Consider the following 22682-nt stretch of genomic DNA (forward strand, 5'->3'; position numbering starts at 1 on the left):
GGTCCGTGGCTCGAATGCTGAATAAATAATGGGCCTTGATATGAAAAGGGTTGAAAACCCCTGGTTTAAGTGGATAAATCACTGGCTCAAATGCTACCTATATCCTATAGGGGCGGCGGTGGCTCAGGGGTAGAGTGCCTGGATGGTAACCGTAAGGTTGCCAGTTCGAACCCGGGCTCCCGCAGAGTTACTGTCGAAGTGTCCTTGAGCAAGACACTGAACCCCTAATTGCTCCCGATGTGCTAGTTGGTGCCTTGCATGGTTTCCGCTGCCATCGGTGTATGTATGTGTGTGTGAATGGGTGAATGTAATGCACAATCTCTGTAAAGTGCCTTGGATAAAGGCGCTATATAAATGCACCATTTACCATTTACCATTTATCCCTGCCAAGGTACAATTGAGCAAGGCAACGATGAACCAACAACAACATGGGACCAGTATACCACCACACTACTAAACTGGAGTGAGACCACTACTAAACTGGAGTGAGACCACTACTAAACTGGAGTGAGACCACTACTAAACTGGAGTGAGACCACTACTAAACTGGAGTGAGACCACTACTAAACTGGAGTGAGACCACTACTAAACTGGAGTGAGACCAGTATACCACCGCACTACTAAACTGGAGTGAGACCAGTACCACCACACTACTAAACTGGAATGAGGCCAATAACAGTGTTTAACTCAACAACGGGACCAGTACCACCGCACTACTAAACTGGAGTGAGGTTAAGAACAGCGTTTAGGACTCTGAGGCCGTGTTTACCGTTTAATTGTCCTGTTGAGGTCACTCGTCTTCTCAGAGAAAGAGAATGCAGAGCAACGGGGTCCAATGATCAGCCTGAAACACACACAGAGAGAGAGAGAGAGAGAGAGAGAGACAGGAGGTGAGACAAAATATATGGAAGAGGGAGAGAGAGAGAGAGAGAGAGAGAGAGAGAGAGAGAGAGAGAGAGAGAGAGAGAGAGAGAGAGAGGAGGTGAGACAAAATATATGGAAGAGGGAGAGAGAGGACAGCTGAGAGACAGACAGGGTAGGAGAGACAGACAGTAGGAAAGCTGAGAGACAGACAGCGTAGGAGAGACAGAGTAGGAAAGCTCAGAGGGAGGGTGTAGGAGAGGGTGTTTAAACTTTAAAGAACTACAATCTGCCATTTACAAATTGTGTACAATAGATTGCTGGCCTACAGCTGTCCACGCATTTACACCTAAGTACAACAAATCACACACACACACACACACACACACACACACACACACACACACACACACACACACACACACACACACACACACACACACACACACACACACACACACACACACACACACACACACACACACACACACACACACACACACACACACACACACACACAGAGAGAGAGAGTGGTGTTTCCTCCAGAGCCATAAAGTAATCCAGATGTACCAATAGATTACGGTTAAGGAATGTGTAACTAATCTCTGATTAACTGCGTTATGCTCATCCCTGTGTGTGTGTGTGTGTGTGTGTGTGCGTGTGTGTGTGTGTGTGTGAGAGAGAGTGTGAGAGAGATGGAGAGAGAGATAGATGATATTTCCAATGGTGATTCCATCTCTGAACTCCTTCGACCGAATGTGCCACGACTTCGTCCAGATCTATAAAACCAGACTCAAACCATTCCTTCCAAAACCACTCCACGGCTGTTCAGACTAGAGGAGGTCAAAAACATGGATGGACATCAATGTTCATCCATCCATCCATCTTCAACCGCTTATCAGTAGTCGGGTCGCGGGGGCAACAGCTCCAGCAGAGAGCTCCATGCAGACTTCTCTCTCCAGAGCAACATTTAGTAACTTCATCCTTGGTGATCCTGAGGTACTCCCAGACAATTTTGGAGATTTGATCAGTCCATCTGATCCTTGATCTGCCCGGGGTCTCCTCCCAGTGGGACATGCATCGAGGACCTCCCTAGGGAGACGCCCGAGAGGCATCCTAACCAGATGCCCGAACCACCTAAGTTGGCTGCTTTCCAGGCGAACTTCTCACCCCATCTTTAAAGGAGATGCCAGCCACCAGTCGAAGGAAACTCCTTTCTCTCGGCCACTTGCATATGCAACGTTATTCTTTCGGTCATCAATGCTCTGACACTCGATCAAAACAAAACCGGGATCATCGTCTCCGACCAGATACTGACACGTCCCTTATTACCCCACCCCCTCACCCCCAATATGTGCTCCGCCGCCAAAAGCCTTGCTGTAATCGTTGACAGCACATTTACAATGGACTAACACATCAGCTCCGTCGTCAAAGCTAGCTACTTTCAACTCAGACTCCTCGCCAAGGTTGAGCCCCATTTCCCCCCCGACAACAATTAGACATAGCCATCCATGCCTTAATTTCCTCACAATGAGACTATTCTATAGTAATTCCCTGTACACGGGTCTAGGTCAGCCTTCCCTCAGGTGCTTGCAACTACTACTAACCGTCCTTGAAACCAACAAAAGGACTAGGGGAGCCGCCCCCCATGCTCTGGAACAACCTACCCACGCCCCGCTTCTGTGGCCAACTGCGGACTAGACCTTAAAAATATGACTATGGACTAGACCGCAACGGTGGCCCGCCGTCTCAAGCGAACTTGAGCCACACAAGACACCACCGAGCGAGCTAAAGCATGTGAGTTGCCATGACGAACGTTGCGGAGTTCGCTTAGCCGACTCAGCCTCGTTGGGACTCGGGAGTTGCGACCCGACACAGGCAGAGAATAGTAAATCATGTTCTGATTTGGCCCGACGCCTACTCAAAGTGGCTACTGGCCAATCACAGCGCGTCCTTGCACAACCCATGTGGGCTTTCGAAAGACCCGACAGAGGGATGCCCAGTTTGTTTGCTTGTAGCTAACCGGCGAGTCTGTCTGCCGTTTCTGTAGCGTCAGGCAGCTTGATGTACAAGTACACCCCCTGGACAAGACAAGACGCTGGTATGTCGCAGGGACTTAGCCCCAAACCAACCCCTGATGCTGAGGCATTAGGTCCCATGTTTTATAGTCTTTGGTATAACCCGGGGCGGGGATCGAACGCCGGCCTCCCAGTCCCAGGGCGAACACTCTAACCACAAGGCCACTGGGCTGGTCCTCTGTCGGTCTACGGCATGTCACAATTATTACATAATCGTCTAATCGCAATTATTTGAGGTAATCTGAAACTTTGTCAAAAATTGTGTCCATGTTGAAAGATTTTCATATATATATTTTTTAACCCATTCTGGGCGGGAACCCCTTTTGGTGTTAGCATTATGTTATGCTTTAGCTATTGAAAAATAGCAGATCTACAAGCTCATAGCGCGCCACGAGTGGCGCGCTATGAGCTTGTAGGTCTGCTATTTTTGAAAAACCTAAGAACGACTGACATAGAAACATAGCTTTTTCAGAGAACTGTCAGGATGTAGAAGACTCAGATAGCAGATCTACGTACCGTACAAGCTTGTAGATCAACTATCTCCGCTATTTTTTAACCCATTTAGACCTGAGGCCGATTCTAAAAACGCCTTCTGAAAACCTTCAAAATCTTATTCAAGAATTATGTTGCTACATGTATTAGCAACTAACAACTAATGCGACAGAGAGAGACACACCTACATTTTATGGAGAGTCGCCTGATCGTGTTTATTACTAAACATCATCAGCTCACCCATAAGAGAACACGCGCGCGCACGCACGCACGCACGCACACACACACCCGCACAGTACACACCCCTCACATGCACAAAGACTCGTGCACAGAATCCCAAGTCTCTATGGATGCAGGGCTACAGGGTGTGAACGTAATACTGCACTCAAGCATTCAGACACACACACACACACACACACACACACACACACACACACACACACACACACACACACACACACACACACACACACACACACACACACACACACACACACACACACACACACACACACACACACACACACACACACACACACACACACACACACACACTTTGGTGTACGCTGCATGGGGGGACGACACACTAAGATCTTCCGAGGGGGGGGGGGAGAGAGAGAGAGAGAGAGAGAGAGAGAGAGAGAGAGAGAGAGGGCATGCAGAGGATAGGCCGACACGCTTGACCGGTCACACCTCCCAAATTTGGAGGAGGCATGTGTGTGCGCGCCCGACGCCGTGTGTGTATGTGTTTATGGAATTTCTTCATGTATCCATGAAATCGTTTTTTAAAAGAAGTTATAATTTGCTGTTGAGTCAAGAAAACAATAAATAAAATATCCGGTTTTTGGGGGGGGTGGTACAGAGAGAGAGAGAGAGAGAGCTCTGGCCGGTGTCATGGCATGGTCAGCAGTGCACTCAGCAGACTGACCGGTAGCACTGGCTGGGTAACAGTCTGTATGGATCTCTCTCTCCAACAGGATAGATGAAGTTTAATGAGGAGAGAGAGAGAGAGAGAGAGAGAGAGAGAGAGAGAGAGAGAGAGGGGGGGGGGGGGGTCCAAGACAGTGAACAGAATGCAGGGACAGCAGAGTGAAAATTGATTATCGTCGATAATAATCACGATCATTACAGTCAGCGTCGCATGGTCCACGTGTTTGTCGTATCTAGGTTGAGTTGTGACCGTTCTTTATGTATTTTTTAATATGCATACTTCAACCATGTCAGGAGTGTCTTATCGTACCAATAGAGCTACACACGACACAGTTTGCTGTTTACACAAACTAGCTTTATACATTGCTGCTAAATCAATTAACCCATTTAGGACTGAGACCAGATTCTACGAATGTCTTAAGTTCTAAATCGTGATGAGTTTTCAGAAAAACCTATGTTTCTATGTCAGTGGTTCTCAAAGATGTTCATGTCAAGGACCCCAAAAGCTGTAATGTAATTGGCCCGCCGACACCCCATCTGAAAATATGTTGTTCCGGAAAGAATATATATTCAAAGATTTGCGCCACATTATCACGATTTTCCAATAATAGCAGATCTACAAGCTCATAGCGGTCCTTTTGCCAACTCCACCCAGGGTATGCGCACTGATGACGCAGAGGAGGGAACACGCCGCCAGCACTACCGGCTGTGCCACCATGCCCCCTTGAGCTGCATTTCATGTCATGAAAAAGGTGCAAATTAAAGCTGTATTACAGAGCAGAAGTGGTTAATGTATGTTTTGTAATAATAATAATAATAATAATAATAATAATAATAATAATAATAATAATAACATCTACAAAGTTACTAGTAACTAAAGTTTGCACTTTACAATATTTGGATCGGAGATGTAGTGGAGTAGAAGTAAATGTATTTGAAATTAGAAATACTCAAGTACAAAAAAAACAACCTCAAAACTGTACATAAGTACATGTATTTAGTTGAAAGTGAAAGTATAGTTCAAATAGCCGATGTACAGAATGCTCACAATGCTCCCAGAAAACGTTTGTTCCATTTCCTGACATACAAGGTTTTCCACCTGCCAGTGACGATGATAAGACAGAAACAGAGGACAGACGGACGGACAGACACAGACGAACAGACAGAACGGTGGAGACGGTAAGACGACCTTTCGATCTGACAGAGAGACGAGGACAGGAAAGGGAGGAGAGAGAGGTTGAAAAGGGGAAAATGTGGACGACATGGTATGCTGATTTGACGTGATTTACTTTAGTTTACTGGCGTCCATCCATGACGACGCCAATAAAATAAGTAAATAAATAAATAAATAATAAGGGTTGCTATACCCTATACCGCCTGACCTGGGTCGCCCTTACAGGTAAAATATCGCTGAGTCATGAGGAAGAGAGACAGAGACAGAGAGAGAGAGAGAGAGGGGTATATTTATAGCCAGTGTATATTATTGTTGGTTCAGTGAGCAGGTTAGCTGTGATGACAGCGTCTCCAGAGAGGTCTCACTCCTCCTCACGAGAACAGAGCAAAGCGCAGAGAGAGAGAGAGAGAGAGAGAGAGAGAGGACGATGTTTCACCAATCACTAGAAAACTAAGTTAAAATAACACTTTGACTTAAATATAAAATCAAATTGAGAGCTACATATAGAGAGAGATCAGGGAAGAGAGAGACACACCTAGATTTTATGGAGCCTGATCGTGTTAATTACTAAACTGTAACATCGTCAGCTCACCCATATGAGAACACTCAGCACACACACACACACACACACACACACACACACACACACACACACACACACACACACACACACACACACACACACACACACACACACACACACACACACACACACACACACACACACACACACACACTCACACACTCACACACTCACACACTCACACACACACACGCACACACGCACACACGCACACGCACAGAATCCCAGTCTCTATGGATGCAGGGCTACAGGGTGTGTGAGTGAATGTAATACTTAAGCACTCAAGCATTCAGCCACACACACGCATCACACACACACAGCTGAGATATCAGGCCCGGCGTTGGTCTGACTATTAGCACCAGAGAGCAGAGTCCAACAGAACTACAGTACGTCATGCATCAGTCCTTTCTCTAACAGACCTACATGCATCACCACAGAGTGAGTCCTTTCTCTAACAGACCTACATGCATCACCACAGAGTGAGTCCTTTCTCTAACAGACCTACATGCATCACCACAGAGTGAGTCCTTTCTCTAACAGACCTACATGCATCACCACAGAGTGAGTCCTTTCTCTAACAGACCTACATGCATCACCACAGAGTGAGTCCTTTCTCTAACAGACCTACATGCATCACCACAGAGTGAGTCCTTTCTCTAACAGACCTACATGCATCACCACAGAGTGAGTCCTTTCTCTAACAGACCTACATGCATCACCACAGAGTGAGTCCTTTCTCTAACAGACCTACATGCATCACCACAGAGTGAGTCCTTTCTCTAACGGACCTACATGCATCACCACAGAGTGAGTCCTTTCTCTAACGGACCTACACGCATCACCACAGAGTGAGTCCTTTCTCTAACAGACCTACACGCATCACCACAGAGTGAGTCCTTTCTCTAACAGACCTACACGCATCACCACAGAGTGAGTCCTTTCTCTAACAGACCTACACGCATCACCACAGAGTGAGTCCTTTCTCTAACAGACCTACACGCATCACCACAGAGTGAGTCCTTTCTCTAACAGACCTACATGCATCACCACAGAGTGAGGCCTTTCTCTAACAGACCTACATGCATCACCACAGAGTGAGTCCTTTCTCTAACAGACCTACATGCATCACCACAGAGTGAGTCCTTTCTCTAACAGACCTACATGCATCACCACAGAGTGAGTCCTTTCTCTAACAGACCTACATGCATCACCACAGAGTGAGTCCTTTCTCTAACAGACCTACATGCATCACCACAGAGTGAGTCCTTTCTCTAACAGACCTACATGCATGCATCACCACAGAGTGAGTCCTTTCTCTAACAGACCTACATGCATGCATCACCACAGAGTGAGTCCTTTCTCTAACAGACCTACACGCATCACCACAGAGTGAGTCCTTTCTCTAACAGACCTACATGCATCACCACAGAGTGAGTCCTTTCTCTAACGGACCTACATGCATCACCACAGAGTGAGTCCTTTCTCTAACAGACCTACATGCATCACCACAGAGTGAGTCCTTTCTCTAACAGACCTACATGCATCACCACAGAGTGAGTCCTTTCTCTAACAGACCTACATGCATCACCACAGAGTGAGTCCTTTCTCTAACAGACCTACATGCATCACCACAGAGTGAGGCCTTTCTCTAACAGACCTACATGCATCACCACAGAGTGAGGCCTTTCTCTAACAGACCTACATGCATCACCACAGAGTGAGTCCTTTCTCTAACAGACCTACATGCATCAGACCCGCTTAGGATCAAAGCTTCCAGACTGGAGGTCTTTAATTAAGGTCTCGTTTCAGTCCCCCTGGGCCACACAGTAGAGTACGGGGGGGTTTAACCGCATGAACTTGACCTCTGTGGTTCATCGACTAGGCCGACTAGGTGGTATGTTCAACCAGCGGTCCGGGCCGGAGGTGGTCCCCGACTCCCCGGGCCAAATGATGGGAGAGTTGGTATAACCAAATTAAATCGACCCTTATTAGATCATCAACTCTTGAGCGCGTAAAATGGAAGCAAATATTTGGTTTCATTTTACGCTCTCTCAAGAGTTCATTTATTGTTAAACATTTGCATTACTTAATTTATGAGTCAACAGAATTAGAGAATGCTTGTTATTTTGATCAATGTTTGCCTGTTATCTCTCTTAAGCCATTCTGGGCGGGAACCCCTTTTGGTGTTTTAACTAAGCATTATGTTATACTTTAGCTATTGAAAAATAGCAGATCTACAAGCTCGTAGCGTGCCACCGAGTGGCGCGCTACGAGCTTGTAGGTCTGCTATTTTTGAAAAATCGGGAAAATGCGGCACAAATCTTTGAATATATATATTCTTTCAGAAGACTATTTATTTTATTTCGACGTCAGGCCTAAATGGCTTAATGGTACAAACATTAAAGGAGCATTCAGTGATTTGGGTGATTTGGAAAACCACCCAGTTCGCCCCGGTAACAAAATGTGCACATGCACGCTCTACAGTGGGGGGGAAGTGCAACAGGCCAACAGCATGTGCACCAAGGCCCGCCCCCACTTGATCATGATTGGAGGAAGGCCCCTCTCATCCTGATTGGATGAAGGTTTTGCCACCCGCCACCCAAACTGAAACTAGGGTTTTTTGACCCCAGGGGCTCACTGGGGACAGGGAGGAACTCCTTATATGGTCAGCACACTCTATAGTAGGGAGGATTATCCAGCAAAAAATAAAAAATAAGTGATATTTGAATTAAGTCAAATCACTGAATATACCTTTAATACAGCATGGGATTGTGGACAAAAACGTATCCAACGACAACACGATATTCTTTAATTTGGGTCTGAGAAGCTGAACCTCATCAAATGGTGGTCCGTGGCTCAAATGCAGAATAAATAATGGACCCGATATGAAAAGGGTTGAAAACCACTGGACTAGGCCCTATACAGTATACATGCCGTCTGTATTACGTTATTCTTTGTTATCTCATAGCGCTGGCGCTGTAAAATCTCAGCACATGATGTAGCAGAGTGGCTCACAGCCTCAGCTAAAAGTCGAATATCTGGCCTGGGCCATGGCTCAGTGGTCCAGGCACCTTGGCTGGTAATCCAGTCTGGCAGTGTGCCGCGGGTTCGACTCCCGATCCAGACGGCCTTTACTGCATGTCTCCCCCCCATTTCCTGTCAGCCTACTGTCTGTCCCTCCATAAAAAAATATAAAATAAAGGCGAAAGCCACAAAAAAAAAACATAAAAAAAAAAAAGAGTCGAATATCTCCCCGAGTTACAGGGATATAATATCCTTTTGGCTTAGTGGTTAAGATGTTTAGCTTTCCACGCGGAGGGGTTCCCAGGTTCAATTCCCCGGGTGTTACACAGTTACACGCGGTCGGACTCAGCACACAGCAGAGAATGCTTCGGTGGGATTTTATCTGATCCAGGGCAGGCAGGGGGTACGGGGGTAAGTTGTTCATGCACCGAAAGGTTTTTGTTGGGGTGTCCATGCTTCCCTTTGGACTCTATTTCTAGCAGGGTACATGATACACGGTATAGGGCTGGGTAGTTGACTGAGAAAATATATCAAAATTGAGAACCAGTAACCGATTTAAGCACACTCCCTGTCCCCGGATGCCAGAACAGACGAAGGCCACAGAGGCTGAAACGTTGTGTTTTTTACCCCGCCTTGGTAAATAAAGTTTTTGGGGAGCTTTCAAAACGATGTGCAGACTTATTCTTCCTCTTGGGTCCTCCCTGGTGGTACAAAACATTTTCTGCCAAATACATAATGTTGGGGGTCCTTGACATGAAAAGGTTTAAGCACCACTGACATAGAAACATAGGGGTTTTCAGAAAACTGTCAGGATTTAGAAGACATTTGTAGAATCTGGTCTAGGCGGGCTAGTCGCCAACCCTTTCTCTCCGTCAGCATGTCCCCTTCCTTTGCCTTCTGTCTGACATTCTACTACTCGCCTTGTACCCCCCCCCCCCCCCCCCCCAACCCCCCCCACACACACACACCCCCCTCGCAGCAGACCCCATCAGTCAACTGTACAACCACCCCCAGTTGACTGGACTGTGAATGTCGAGATGGCCAAAAGTAACCCTGACTGACTGCATATAAACAGTGGCACGCATGCACACACGCACGCATGCACAGCACACACACACACACACACACTCAGTCCACCCCACACACCACAACCACGCCCATGTCTCCATGGTAACTGGGTCTAACAGCACCACCACCAACGTAGCCAACACGACAACCACCACACCCTGGATCACTTTGATGTTCAACCATTATTTATTTATGTCCTAAAATCACTGCTTCTCCTCAACGCCGGGAAGCGTCCGGGAAGCGGGAACCACCACCACCAGGGGCCCCAAAATGGGACCCTTATTATGGCTTTGTTAACTCTGAGAGTGTACATGATATAATAGTGGACTTGTGGTTGAGTACACTCACAGAGTTAAACTACAATGATGATGCAAGTGTGGTTGCCACTTGTAGAATAAGGTGTGATGCGATGTCTAGATGTAAACTTTTCATAAAACATTCACTCAAGGGTTTACACATTCATATTAACCCATTTAGGCCTGACGTCGGAATTAAAAAAAAATCTGCTAAATCCTGACAGTTTTCTGATATTCCTATGTAATATTTCATGTCAAGGACCCCAAAAAATATTTGTAATTGGCCTCCGACCCCCATCTGAAAATATGTTGTTTCAGGGACCCCCCCAGAAGCAAAGATTTGAGTTAAAAAAAATATATATTCCAAATTTGCACCACATTTTCACGATTTTTCAAAAATAGCAGACCTACAAGCTTATAGCGCGCCACTCGGTGGCGCGCTATGAGCTTGTAGATCTGCTATTTTTAAATAGCAAAATTATAACATAGCCTAATGTTTAAAACACAAAAAGGGGTTCCCGCCCCAAAATGGGTTAGTGTCAAATCACAAGTCGTCTCAAGACACTTCACATGTAGAGCAAAGGACCGACAGAGATCCCACCCAGAGCAAGCAATTTTTGCGACAGCGCTAACGAAAAACTCCCCCTTAATTGGAAGAAACGTCAAGCAGAACCCGACTGTAGGGTGTCTGGCCTCTCGACCGTGTTGAGGGAGAGAAATAAGAGAGAAACATAGAGAGAGAGGAGACAGAGAGGAGGTACAGGCAAATACAAGTAGTAGCAATAGCAATAATAATAAATGTAATAGTGTAAGATAATATAATATGGTATAACAATGATGTCAGATAATATATAGTGGTATAAGAATGTAAGTAAGGACACATATCTGGGTCCTGAACCAAGGCTCTGGCCCAGGAGGTCTGTAGGCCAGTCAATCTAAGCTAAAAGAAATTGCAATAGTAGTCCAAGGTTTTTATGAGCCTTAGGGTCATCCAAATATCATATAAAAAAATCACACCTGTGTGAAGTGAGGGGCGCTCTTATCATCGTACATCATCTCATACTGGCCAATCAGAATGCCTGTTGCCACAAATTTACGTCATATTTGGAAAGTTGGGGTACCATTAACAACCTATTTAAGGTCACATTTACACATTTTCATTATGCTTTAAGTAGCATGTGACGTGTGAAACTAGGGGGTTTTCATTTCATGATTCTGAAATGAGTGTTTTTGTGCAAAACGACATGGTTGTTAAGCAATTTACAATGTTTAGTCAACATAGTGACTATTTTAGCCGAAAAGGTATGGGCTGAAGCATAAAGCTTATACTTCAGCTCATACCTTTTCGGCTAAAATACTACCGCTTGGAATTGGTTCAGAATCATGAAAACCCCCTAGTTTGACACGTCACATGCTACTTAAAGCATAATGAAAATGTGCAAATGTTGCTTTATATAGGTTGTTATTTGGTACCCCAACTTTCAGCCCCTGAATTTACCATGATCCACTAATTATTTCATTGACAATTTTTAATATGTTATTTGGATGACCATATAAAAAACCTTGAACGATTACTATTGCAATTTATTTTGGTTCAAACCTTGACTGACCTACTGTCTGCAATGTATGCCTGCCTACCTGCCTACCTGTCTACAGACTCTGTTGACTATGCATGTTTTGCCAGTCGATGTTAAGTGGCGTACTAAGGAGAGGGTGACCGCACACGCCAATAGCCAGAGTTCCAATATTTTATTAGGACAGCAGGTAAGACAAAAAATGAATCCAACGTTTCGGCGGTTAAGCCTTCATCAGGGAATGAATGAAGGCTTGATGAAGGCTTAACCGCCGAAACGTTGGATTCATTTTTTGTCTTACCTGCTGTCCTAATAAAATATTGGCACTCTGGCTATTGGCGTGTGCGGTCACCCTCTTGTTTTTTCAAGATTTCCTCTACAGTTTTCTCCTGTGTGCCGGCACCGCTACAAGGACTTTGGTGTGCGTTAGCTTCCTTGTACACAGTACACAGTGGTGTACTAAGCACAGTTCCAAGATCAGGCCTGACACACTTAAGTCACCTTCTCTTCTCTTTGCCCCGAGTTTCTCATTAACCAGGAATGCATTCAGGGACATTAAGGATAGCTTGTTCTTATGCCGGGAGCAAAGGGCAACGTCTGCCCTGCAGTGCAACAACTGAACTACAGTTCAGGCCTGTTCATTCATAGTCCAGTCTGCGGTGACACACTCACTGTGTAAACTAAATGCAGAGTGCCGACCGAGAATGAGACGGACGGACAGACAGACAGACAGACAGACAGACAGACAGACAGACAGACAGACAGACAGACAGACAGACAGACAGACAGACAGACAGACAGACAGACAGACAGACAGACAGACAGACAGACGAACAGTGTTTCCACACCTAAGCGCAAAACGGTCGACAGCCGCGCACGTCTTAAGCTGTTCGCAGCATATTTTCCGAGTTTTTAGACAGCTGGTGGATGGAAAAGAAGCTCCACCTCCGCGGACGACTTGCGCGGAGGAGAGCGTTTTTCCGGGAATCTGGCCGTCGCGCAAGTCGTCCGCGGAGGTGGAGCTTAATTTCCATCCACCAGCTGTCTAAAAACTCGGAAAAAGAAGCTGCGCACAGCCGAGAACGTGCGCGGCTCTTTAGATAGTCTGGCAGCACCTAATGAATAACAAAGAAAACAAAGAAACATAAGCTACAGTATACAGTAACACAGAGACCCGCATGAAGTGAGAAATGTGTATCTGAAATTAAAGTGTTTTTTAAAAGGCCCTTCGTCTGGTAATGAGAGTGGAGTTACATTTGTTAATGCACCGCTCGTGGATGCCAAGTTCAGACTCCTAGAGAGAGAGCTCTGCGGCCCCCGGCGGAGACCGTCCACTAAATCAATGACACTTTACTGTCCCAAACCGCTGCGTCATTAAATATGTGGAACTAAATCATTTAGGTTACAGTTATTTACAGGAGCAGTGAAAGGAGCGAAGGGAGTGGAAATTAGACCTTGTAAGTGAACTGTCTTGATGTAATCTGGGGTAGTTGTAGGAATTCCCTGTTTATTTGACCACTGGGACATATTTATGGAAAAAGGAGACAGTGGTCAGGTCGCAGCTCCAAAAGGGTCTAATCCTAAGGCTGTCACGGTTACAAATTTAAATTGACGATTGATTGTCACACAAATAACCAAAGGATTTAATTGTTTTTTTTTTGCATTGAACGTTGGAACGTTACAAATTGTATTTGCAATTTGCATTTCACTTCCTGTAGCACTTTCCCTATAGCCTTAGAGACCTTTCAGGCGTATGCAAAGGCTAAACTTAACCCATTTAGGCCTGACGTCGAAATTTAAAAAAAAAAACTTCTAAATCCTCCAGTTTTCTGAAATAAATATTTTCACGATTTTTCAAAAATAGCAGACCTACAAGCTCGTAGCGCGCCACTCGGTGGCGCGCTATGAGCTTGCAGATCTGCTATTTTTCAATAGCTAAATTATAACAATGTTTAAAACACCAAAATGGGTAGCAATGTATGTAGACATAGCACTCTATAGTGTATACGCATAGTTTCACGATATAGATATTACACTGTTGGGTTCTTAGTTTACGTATGATTCATGATGACTATTTCGGATGTATTTGATGTTGATGTATTACAATGTCTTTGTTCTTCTTTGTAAATTGAATTTCTGTTTTGCATTTATAGGCTTCGTAATCACAAATTGCACAGGGCAGATATGACAAATAACTTAAACATACAAAAACAGAATATGATAATAATCTCAAATAATTGCCATAATCTGAAATAACCTGCGATTAGGCGATCATGTAAAATTTGTGACAGGCCTATATCTAATCCTGGACTATTATCAATAGACAGGACTGGAGGCTATAGCACAGACTGAGATATAGCAGATCAGCTTAAACACACAGTCACACACTCAGTTTAAAACACACACACACACACACACACACACACACACACACACACACACACACACACACACACACACACACACACACACACACACACACACACACACACACACACACACACACACACACACACACACACACACACACACACACACACACACGATGACAAAACAGATAGTGCCAACTCATTTAATCACTCATTTGTTTTCCATTCATTCATTCATTCATTGGAGTTGTGAGACCACACCAAAGCCTGACCCCTATCCAGCGGTCCACTGTTTTGTCTGTTAGCAACTGACCAGTGATATCAATAATAAAACAGAGAGGGGGGACACCCCCCAGCCAGGGCGGTGGGGTAAAATGACCATATAAATAAATCACACACACACACACACAGTGCGTCCTACATGTTCACCCATGCCTGCGCTGCATATATACATCCATCTATAGATATATAAATGTTGGCTATAGATATAAATAATAATGGGACCCACCACTGTCTGCCTGTCTGTCTGTCTGTCTGTCATAATGGGACCCATCACAGGCAGCCATACAAACATGTATACATCATACACAGTACATAACACACGCACACGCCCGTTTACAGTGTCGCTCGCCGCCTGTGTGTGTGTGTGTGTGTGTGTGTACTGTGTACTACAGTATGTGATAGCTTGTTCTTTAAATATGTTTGGGGGGAGGGGGGGTCGACACCGGTCGGCGCAGACAGGGGCTTTAGTTAGCACCGCTGCACTGCCCTCTCATTCTCTCTCTCTCTCTCTCTCACACACACACACACACACAGTACACACTAGCCACGCTAGAAGCAGGAGCAGCTAGAATAGCTCCCCCCCCTAAATAAAAATAGATATGAATGGTAAATTGTTACAAAAATAACGTATGAAAGTAACGACCTCATTATAATAACAATAGCGGTACTCACCACCACGTCTTTATTTATTTATTCTCCTTCTTCTTCTTCTTCTTCTTCTTCTTGCCCACAAGCAGCAGGTCGGGCTAAAGAAGAAGAAAATATCCCCCTTGTGTGTGTGTGTGCGGCGTCTTGTTTCTCGTGGTGGTAAATCCACACGCACACTCCTCCTCCTCCCAGCCAGGCAGAGTGTCTCGTCTCGTGTATTCTGTCCACTCGTGTGTGTGTGTGTGTGTGTGTGTGTGTGTGATGTGTGTGTGTCCACAGTCCACACTAGGCCAACTCCACTGTGGAGCTGCGGGCTCACGCCACGGTATCGCCCCGTTTCCGATTTATTTATTTATTAAATTTCGTCTACGGGCCAAGAAAGAAAGCTTGGCCAATCCATACTAGCGAGCGAACGCTATTGTTAGACACACGCACACAAACACGCACGCTCACACATACACAGTACAGTACACACACAGACAGAAGCAAGCATGCTCAGTTGCTGCTCAGTGCTCACATGGCAACGCCCTCCCCTCACCCCCCCTCCACGGAGTACCGTACGGCCATTGGCTGGAGCCGGCTCCTGCCGGCTGGCTATTGGTGGATCCGACTGTCTGTCTTGTTAAAGGGACGGGATGGATGGAGGGGCGGGTCTCAATAGGCGTGAGAGATTCCCCATTGGCTCTGTGCTGATGAGGGGGCGTGGTCTGGTCTGGGACACGAGGGAAGGAAGAAAGGAAGGAAGGAAGGAAGGAAGGAAGGAAGGAAGGAAGGAAGGAAGGAAGGAAGGAAGGAAGGAAGGAAGGAAGGAAGGAAGAGTCCACTTCTCTGCTTTGAGATTGAGAATCAGTGGTGGAAAGAAATAGTATTCAATTGTTTTTTACTCAAATAAAAGGATCAATACTGCAATGTAGAAATAGGCTACTAGGTTACAAAGTTAAAAGTAAAATGTACTTAAAGTAGGCTACCAAAAGTAGAAAGTATGGCCTACTCATTATGCAGTAAGTAGGCTATGTCCCTTCACAATTCTTTCAAATGTATAAAAATAAATATTTTGAAAATAGCAGATCTACAAGTATACAAAGGCATTGTGAACTTGTAGATCGACTATTTTCAAATGGCCCGAAATGTATATAAGGCTGAAGTGGTTAAAGGGGAAGAATACCACTCATTTTCAACATTGAACATAATCATATTAATATACCTTAGAGTTGTTTAGTGGAAATCATTTTAAAAACGTCTCCCCCCTCCCCTCCCATATACAAGCCCAAAACGTGTCGTGTTGCAGATCTGCTGATGTCGCCGAACTAGAAATGATATCCTGAAAAGTAACACATGAGGTTTTCACCTGACCTCACATGGTACACTTTGTGCACCATGAGGTGTGTGAACTCCACAGCTGTGAAGACACCCTCGCGTGGTGAGCCAGGCCCGGCTCCAGGATGAAATGACGGCGCTATAGGGGGGGGCAGTTTGAAAATGACGATATAGTAAAACACATGATAAAACCTAAACTGAGGGTGGGGCACTGGGCAGCATTTGCAACGGAGGGTGCCAGGCCTCCTCTGGCACCCCTGTGGCGCCGGGCCAGTGGAGCACTTAAAAAGACAGACACAGACAGACCACCCTTCACCCTTCTAGAAGACCCCCCCCGACCCAAAGCTCGATCCTGCACGGACACAGAGACATGCCGCTGATTCCTCAACTCCTGTGCTTGCTGGGCCTCGTGGTACTAGGTAATACACATTGTTCTTTTATTGTTTCATAATGGTTCCATATGGTTTTCAGGACCCTTAACTCCGATTCACTCAGAAGTCACAAACTGTAAGGGTTTTTGATTGATTGATTGATTGAAATATTTATTAACAGTTTGCAGAATTACAGTACATTTCAAGCACAAACTCAATACAAAGGCTGTTAACTGTGAGTGGACGACCCAATTAAGCATTACACTTGTTTCCAATAGGGTCCACCATGTTCAATTCATCAAAAACATTTAGAGACGTACAAATAGACACTTCTATATAGACAAAGAACAGAACAGGAATTCATCATAATGGACGTAAAAAGGGAAAAGAAACATATACAGTGAGGGAAAAAAGGGGTGGGCGGTGTGGGGGATTCACGTTCAGCTCCGTTAATTTGTTTGTTTTCCTTGGAGGAGCTGCGTTGGGTCCCCAAGTCGGCTCCGTGGCCGTACCTTGAGTTGGCTGTGTGGCCGTGACCATCATTTGGTTGCAGCGTTATGTGACTATGTCTAACCTCTTGTACACCGTATTATACTGTAGATATCTTTCTTTTCTGTTTTTCTTTTTCTTTGCTCTCCCTCTCTCTGCCCCCTGCATGGTCCCCCTTTCTTTCCTTATAAAACTACAATTGATGGACCTGGCACACAAATAGTGTGTTGCATTGTGAGCTTGTAGATCTGCTATTTTCGACAAAGATATTTTGGTGTTGAGGGGAAAAGGAGAGGACCAAGAAGAGAGACCCATGTGTCTCTTTATAGAACCATTCAAATGGAAGGTTCTTTAATAGCAGTGGTTCCCAAACCGTGGTCCGGTACTCCCAGGGGACTCCCTAAATGATTTTGGGGTGGTCCCCATGCAGATGATTAGCTTAATGTGCACCATTGTTTTCTTACTCAACAGTAAACAAAGTGTATACAGAGTATCTGCATATTTCTAAAGTTACAATATAATGATTTTTATGACCTTTTTTAATACCAAATTGGTTAAATGGCCAAATATTGCGTAAGAAAGAGGCAGACATTGCGAAAATAGCCGATCTACGAGTTTGGCTGTAGTTCAGCTATTTTCACATTATGTATCTGTGGAACCAAGTCAAACTAAATGTTATGCCGCTACTACTATTCCAAGTGCTCGTCAGGGTGCGGTGGGGGGGGGGGGGGGGGGGGTTTCAAATTCAAATGTGATTCTTTTTGGTGGGTCACTGCTTGAAAAGTTTGGGAACCCTTGCTTTAAAGAACTTTGGTCTGACTCGTCTGAACATGTTTATTTTTGGAAAACTCTATAGAGCGTCGCAGTCCCGCCCCCTACCAGGGCCCAGGAAATGATTCTCCGTTCATTTTCCTCATAGACATTTCAGAAAGTATTTATTTAAAGACGTTTACGCCGCGGACAAAGCCAACTCGAGTCGTGACAAATCATGACAACAAACACAATTTTTTGGGCCGAACAAATAATTAGAAAGAAGAAAAAAACGGCAGGTTACAACACTTTTTTTGTTGTTTTTCTTCTTTGTAATTATGTGTTTGGTCCAAAATAATGTTTGTGTTGTCATGAGTTGTCACGACTCGAGTTGGCTTTGTCCGCGGCGTAACCGTCTTTAAATAAATACTTTTTGAAATGTCTATGGGAAAAATGCATTGGGATTCATTTCCTGGGCCATGGTAGGGGGCGGGACTGCGACGCTCTATAGTCTATGACTCTATATGGCATCACTCTCATTTGGCACCTTTATTTTCTTTCTTTCTTTCTTGAATGGATGGGAAAACAAATGAGTGATTAAATCTGTTTTGTCATCTGATCTGTGTGTGTGTGTGTGTACACTAGGCACCGCCAGTCCCTCTTATTCCGAGCTGAAGCTGGAGCGCGGGAGCTGCCCAGAGAACTGGTCCAGCTTCAACGGTCTCTGCTACAAGTACGTGCCCACGGAGCTGAGCTGGCACAATGCAGAGCTCAACTGCCAGCTCGACGGTGCCCACCTGGCGTCCGTCCACAGCGCAGAGGAGCACGACTTCCTCCTGACCCTGATCAAGGATGGCAACTCACCCAACATACTGACCTGGATTGGGCTGAACGACCTCTACGTGGAGGACAAGTGGAAGTGGTCCGATTGCACCGACGTGGACTACACCGTGTGGTACAGCTTTCAGCCCAACGCCGGCAGAGATGGAAACTGTGCGTTTACAAACTGTGCGCGACAGTGGTGTGACGATTCATGTTCTCTTCCTTTACCTTCCGTGTGTGCACTTCGTACATAAGTGTGTCCTTGTTGTTGAGTGGAAATGTGTGACGCAACTCTCACTGACTTGTACCGAGTCCCCACAATAAAAGAGCATGAAATATAATGTGTGCGTTTACTGGTCACTGGTGCCATCATTTCAGAGAGTGTCTCCATTGTGAAGCACATTCAGAAACATTCATTAGAATAAACTATAAATATTAGCTAGGCTGGACATGAAGTATACTTGAAGTTAATGATGTATTGTCTCTATTGTGAAGAATATAACTCTTAAACTAAATGTGATTGTATTAGAGCAGCAGTGGTGTCTGAACGGTTTTCAAACGGGGTCATACTGTCATAGGAGGCCTTGCTATGTTTCACCAGTTTCAATTGAAACGGGCCTCCACCCTCTATGGGGGTCTTGAAACGGGCCTCCAGATTCCTAAGGCCGCCCCTGCATACTGTATGAATCCATTAATTAATGAATGCATTATTTTGGTGTCTTTGTCATAAGACCCATCCCTTATAGTTACAAGATCATAATATAAGAGAAAAAAACATCAATAAAGAATATCACATTTACTTATTGGAAACAGAAAACTGCACAAAATAAAAACATAAATATGTTTGGTTAATACCCTCAAACAAAATGAATGTAAATATCACGTTTTTCTTTGTCCGTTTGTACCATCATGCTTTCTCTAGTGTAGTATCTTATTGTCAAAAGTCTCTCTCTGTCAAATCAAGGTTTTTATATGAATAATGTTTGACACAGCTCATGATATAAGGGGCAGTAGTAAAACAATAAATGGTGTTTATACCAAATATCGGTTTACACAGCTCATGATATAAGGGGCAGTAGAAAATAAAATGGAACTCATTCGGGACGGACGGACGGACGGACGGACGGACGGACATTCTGCATAATGAGTACTTTGACTTTTGGTACTTTAAGTACCTTTTGTACCTTTTACTCAAGTACATTTTGAATTCTGGACTTTCACTTGTAAAAGAGTAATTCTACATTGCAGTATTGATGATACTAAATGTGAGTACTTTACTTTTTCCACCACTGGCAATTGAAATGACACATTTAGCATCTTTGAGGAATCCGGCCCAATCAATGGTGTAAGAACTACTCAAATTGTGTTACTTGTGTTCATTTTCATAGCATGTCACAGTAAAAATGAGTAAAATAATTTGGAAATAGCCACAGTATAGGGCTTAGGTGGATAATGTCTGTTTTGCAAAGTTTTCAAATAATTGTAGTAGAGTAAAAAGTACGATATTTATCTCTGAGATGCAGTGGAGTAGAAGTAAAAGTATTCAAAGTTGGAAATACTCCAAAGTAATAGTAAAGTAATAATGAAATTTCCACCACTGAGCCCAAGCCTATGTTGTACAAATGCACCAAATCAATGAACAGATTTGTAGCCGGAAAAATGAATCATTATTGATAACGTGCTTCATATATCCTCACTCATACAGTTCAACAAACCATATGCCCTCATATTAAACTCTATTGAGAAGAAAAGGGCACATTATTGGCACAGACAAGAGAGAAAAAACACCTGAGGTCATGTCTGGAAGTGAACGCATTAAAAAGGCAACAGTGACATCTATTGGTGAGAGAGAGTAAATAATAGCCTTCCCTCACATTGAATGCATAGCCAGAACATGTGTGTTGTTCTCATAATGATCTAGAACTGGTGGACACTAACTAAAGTGCATTTACTTGTACAGTACTTAAGTACAATTTTGAGGTATCTGTAGGTATTTAACTTATTGCAGTATTTCCAATTTCCAATACATTCATTTCTACTCCACTACATAGGCTACAATGCTGCTATACTGTCATGATTGGCTCACATCATGACAAAAAGGGAGACGACACACAGGATTAAAATTAACATTATTTTATTTATAACTAAAAAAAGCATGAACGGTGCAAAATGTATGAGGTGTGAATGGTCAGTGATATCAGTAGTGTAAAGTGTGTATGGCTGTGTGAACATGGACTGTATGTGCGAGTGCAGAAAGCAACTGAACTGAAACTACTTCAAACAAACATCATAACCAAACAAGCAGTGTGACCTGTGCAGGGGAGAGAGAGAGAATGGCCTCAGCCAGCCTGCTTTTATACCCAAAGGGATACTTGGGACCAGGTGTGTCAATCCCCAAGACACACCTCAGCAGGCTGGCTCTCCTCCTACTACACAGGGACAGAGAACAACAATTAGTATCCAACCAAACAAACCCCACACACACCCCCATGGGATGGGTCATCACAATACATCATATCAGATCCAAATATTGCACATTTACTCCACTACATTTATTTGAAAACTTTAGTTTAGTTACTTTGTAGATTTTGATTATTAGGCCTATCACAAAACATACAGTAACCACTTCAGTCCTATAGCCTATACATTTCGGCCATTCGAAAATGTAAATTTCAAAGATTTTTATACATCTGGGAATCCTGAAATCAGTGTCTTGCTCAAGGACACTTGGACACTAACTCTGGGGGAGCCCGGGTTCGAACTGGGAACCGGTTCCCATCCGGTCCAGCTGCTTTACCACAACCGATTTTTTAAAGATTTTGAGAAATTATAACAAATGGCTCGCCCAAAACGTTATAGCCCAACACACCTGAGAACTCAATTCCTAATTATATAAATAAAATAATCACACCCGTGTGAACTGAGTGGTGTAAGGTCTTATATAGACTGATCAGCTGGGGTCTGACGTAATGTCTGACGTAATTAAATCACACCCGTGTGAACTGGGTGACCATAGCAACCATGCTCATTTTTTGGTACAAACAGACAGACAGACAGACACGTAAACTAACAAAGCCAGTTGTAGGAGTGGTTTACACCACTCAAAAACAAAATAATAATAATAAAATAAAATAAACAGCTGGCCACCAGGGTGGGGGGGGGGGGATTGCCCCATATGTCACCCCTAAAATCGCCTATTACAGAAGTCTTGCGGAGCCATGATGCTGTAAAGTTCTTACAGTGTAAACAGAAGCGCGTGGCAAATTTCTGTTTTTCTTCTCTTCGAGCGACACCGTCGGACTGCAGAGCACAACTAATTATTATAGGCGAGCTCAGTCACTTCCGCACTACGTGAGCAGCTCTCTACCTATCACAACGCTACCCTATGCTCTGTGCTCTCTCTTGCTCTCCATCCATCCATCTGCAGCTCCATCTGCACGGCAGAGCACAGCTGCACTTTATAAAGACCCCGTGGTGGTGGTGGTGGTGGCCGCAGCCTGCAGACCGCAGACACACACACACACACACACACACACACACACACACACACACAC

At 44.5% G+C, this 22682-nt stretch overlaps 2 protein-coding genes across 2 annotated transcripts in view; one reads left to right on the forward strand and one right to left on the reverse strand.

Moving 5' to 3' along the window:
* pak1 (p21 protein (Cdc42/Rac)-activated kinase 1) overlaps nt 1–15836 on the reverse strand; it is an 85722-nt gene extending 69886 nt beyond the window's left edge. Inside the window, exons 1-2 of the mRNA XM_079514387.1 lie at nt 15404–15836; nt 770–844 (exon numbers count right to left, since the gene is read on the reverse strand). The gene's annotated coding sequence lies outside the window, so the exon portion shown is untranslated. The remainder of the gene's footprint in view (nt 1–769; nt 845–15403) is intronic.
* Nucleotides 15837–17066: 1230 nt separating this feature from the next.
* Nucleotides 17067–22592, forward strand: LOC306932188 (snaclec CHH-B subunit beta-like; the record flags this gene model as incomplete). Its single annotated transcript, XM_079513885.1, has 3 exons — nt 17067–17115; nt 18952–19327; nt 22556–22592. 3 exons carry the CDS (start codon nt 17067–17069, stop codon nt 22590–22592), a joined length of 462 nt encoding a protein of 153 aa, XP_079370011.1.
* Nucleotides 22593–22682: the final 90 nt, after the last annotated feature.

Source organism: Electrona antarctica, assembly GCF_951216825.1.
Source record: "Electrona antarctica genome assembly, chromosome: 11".
NCBI classification, from domain to species: domain Eukaryota; kingdom Metazoa; phylum Chordata; class Actinopteri; order Myctophiformes; family Myctophidae; genus Electrona; species Electrona antarctica.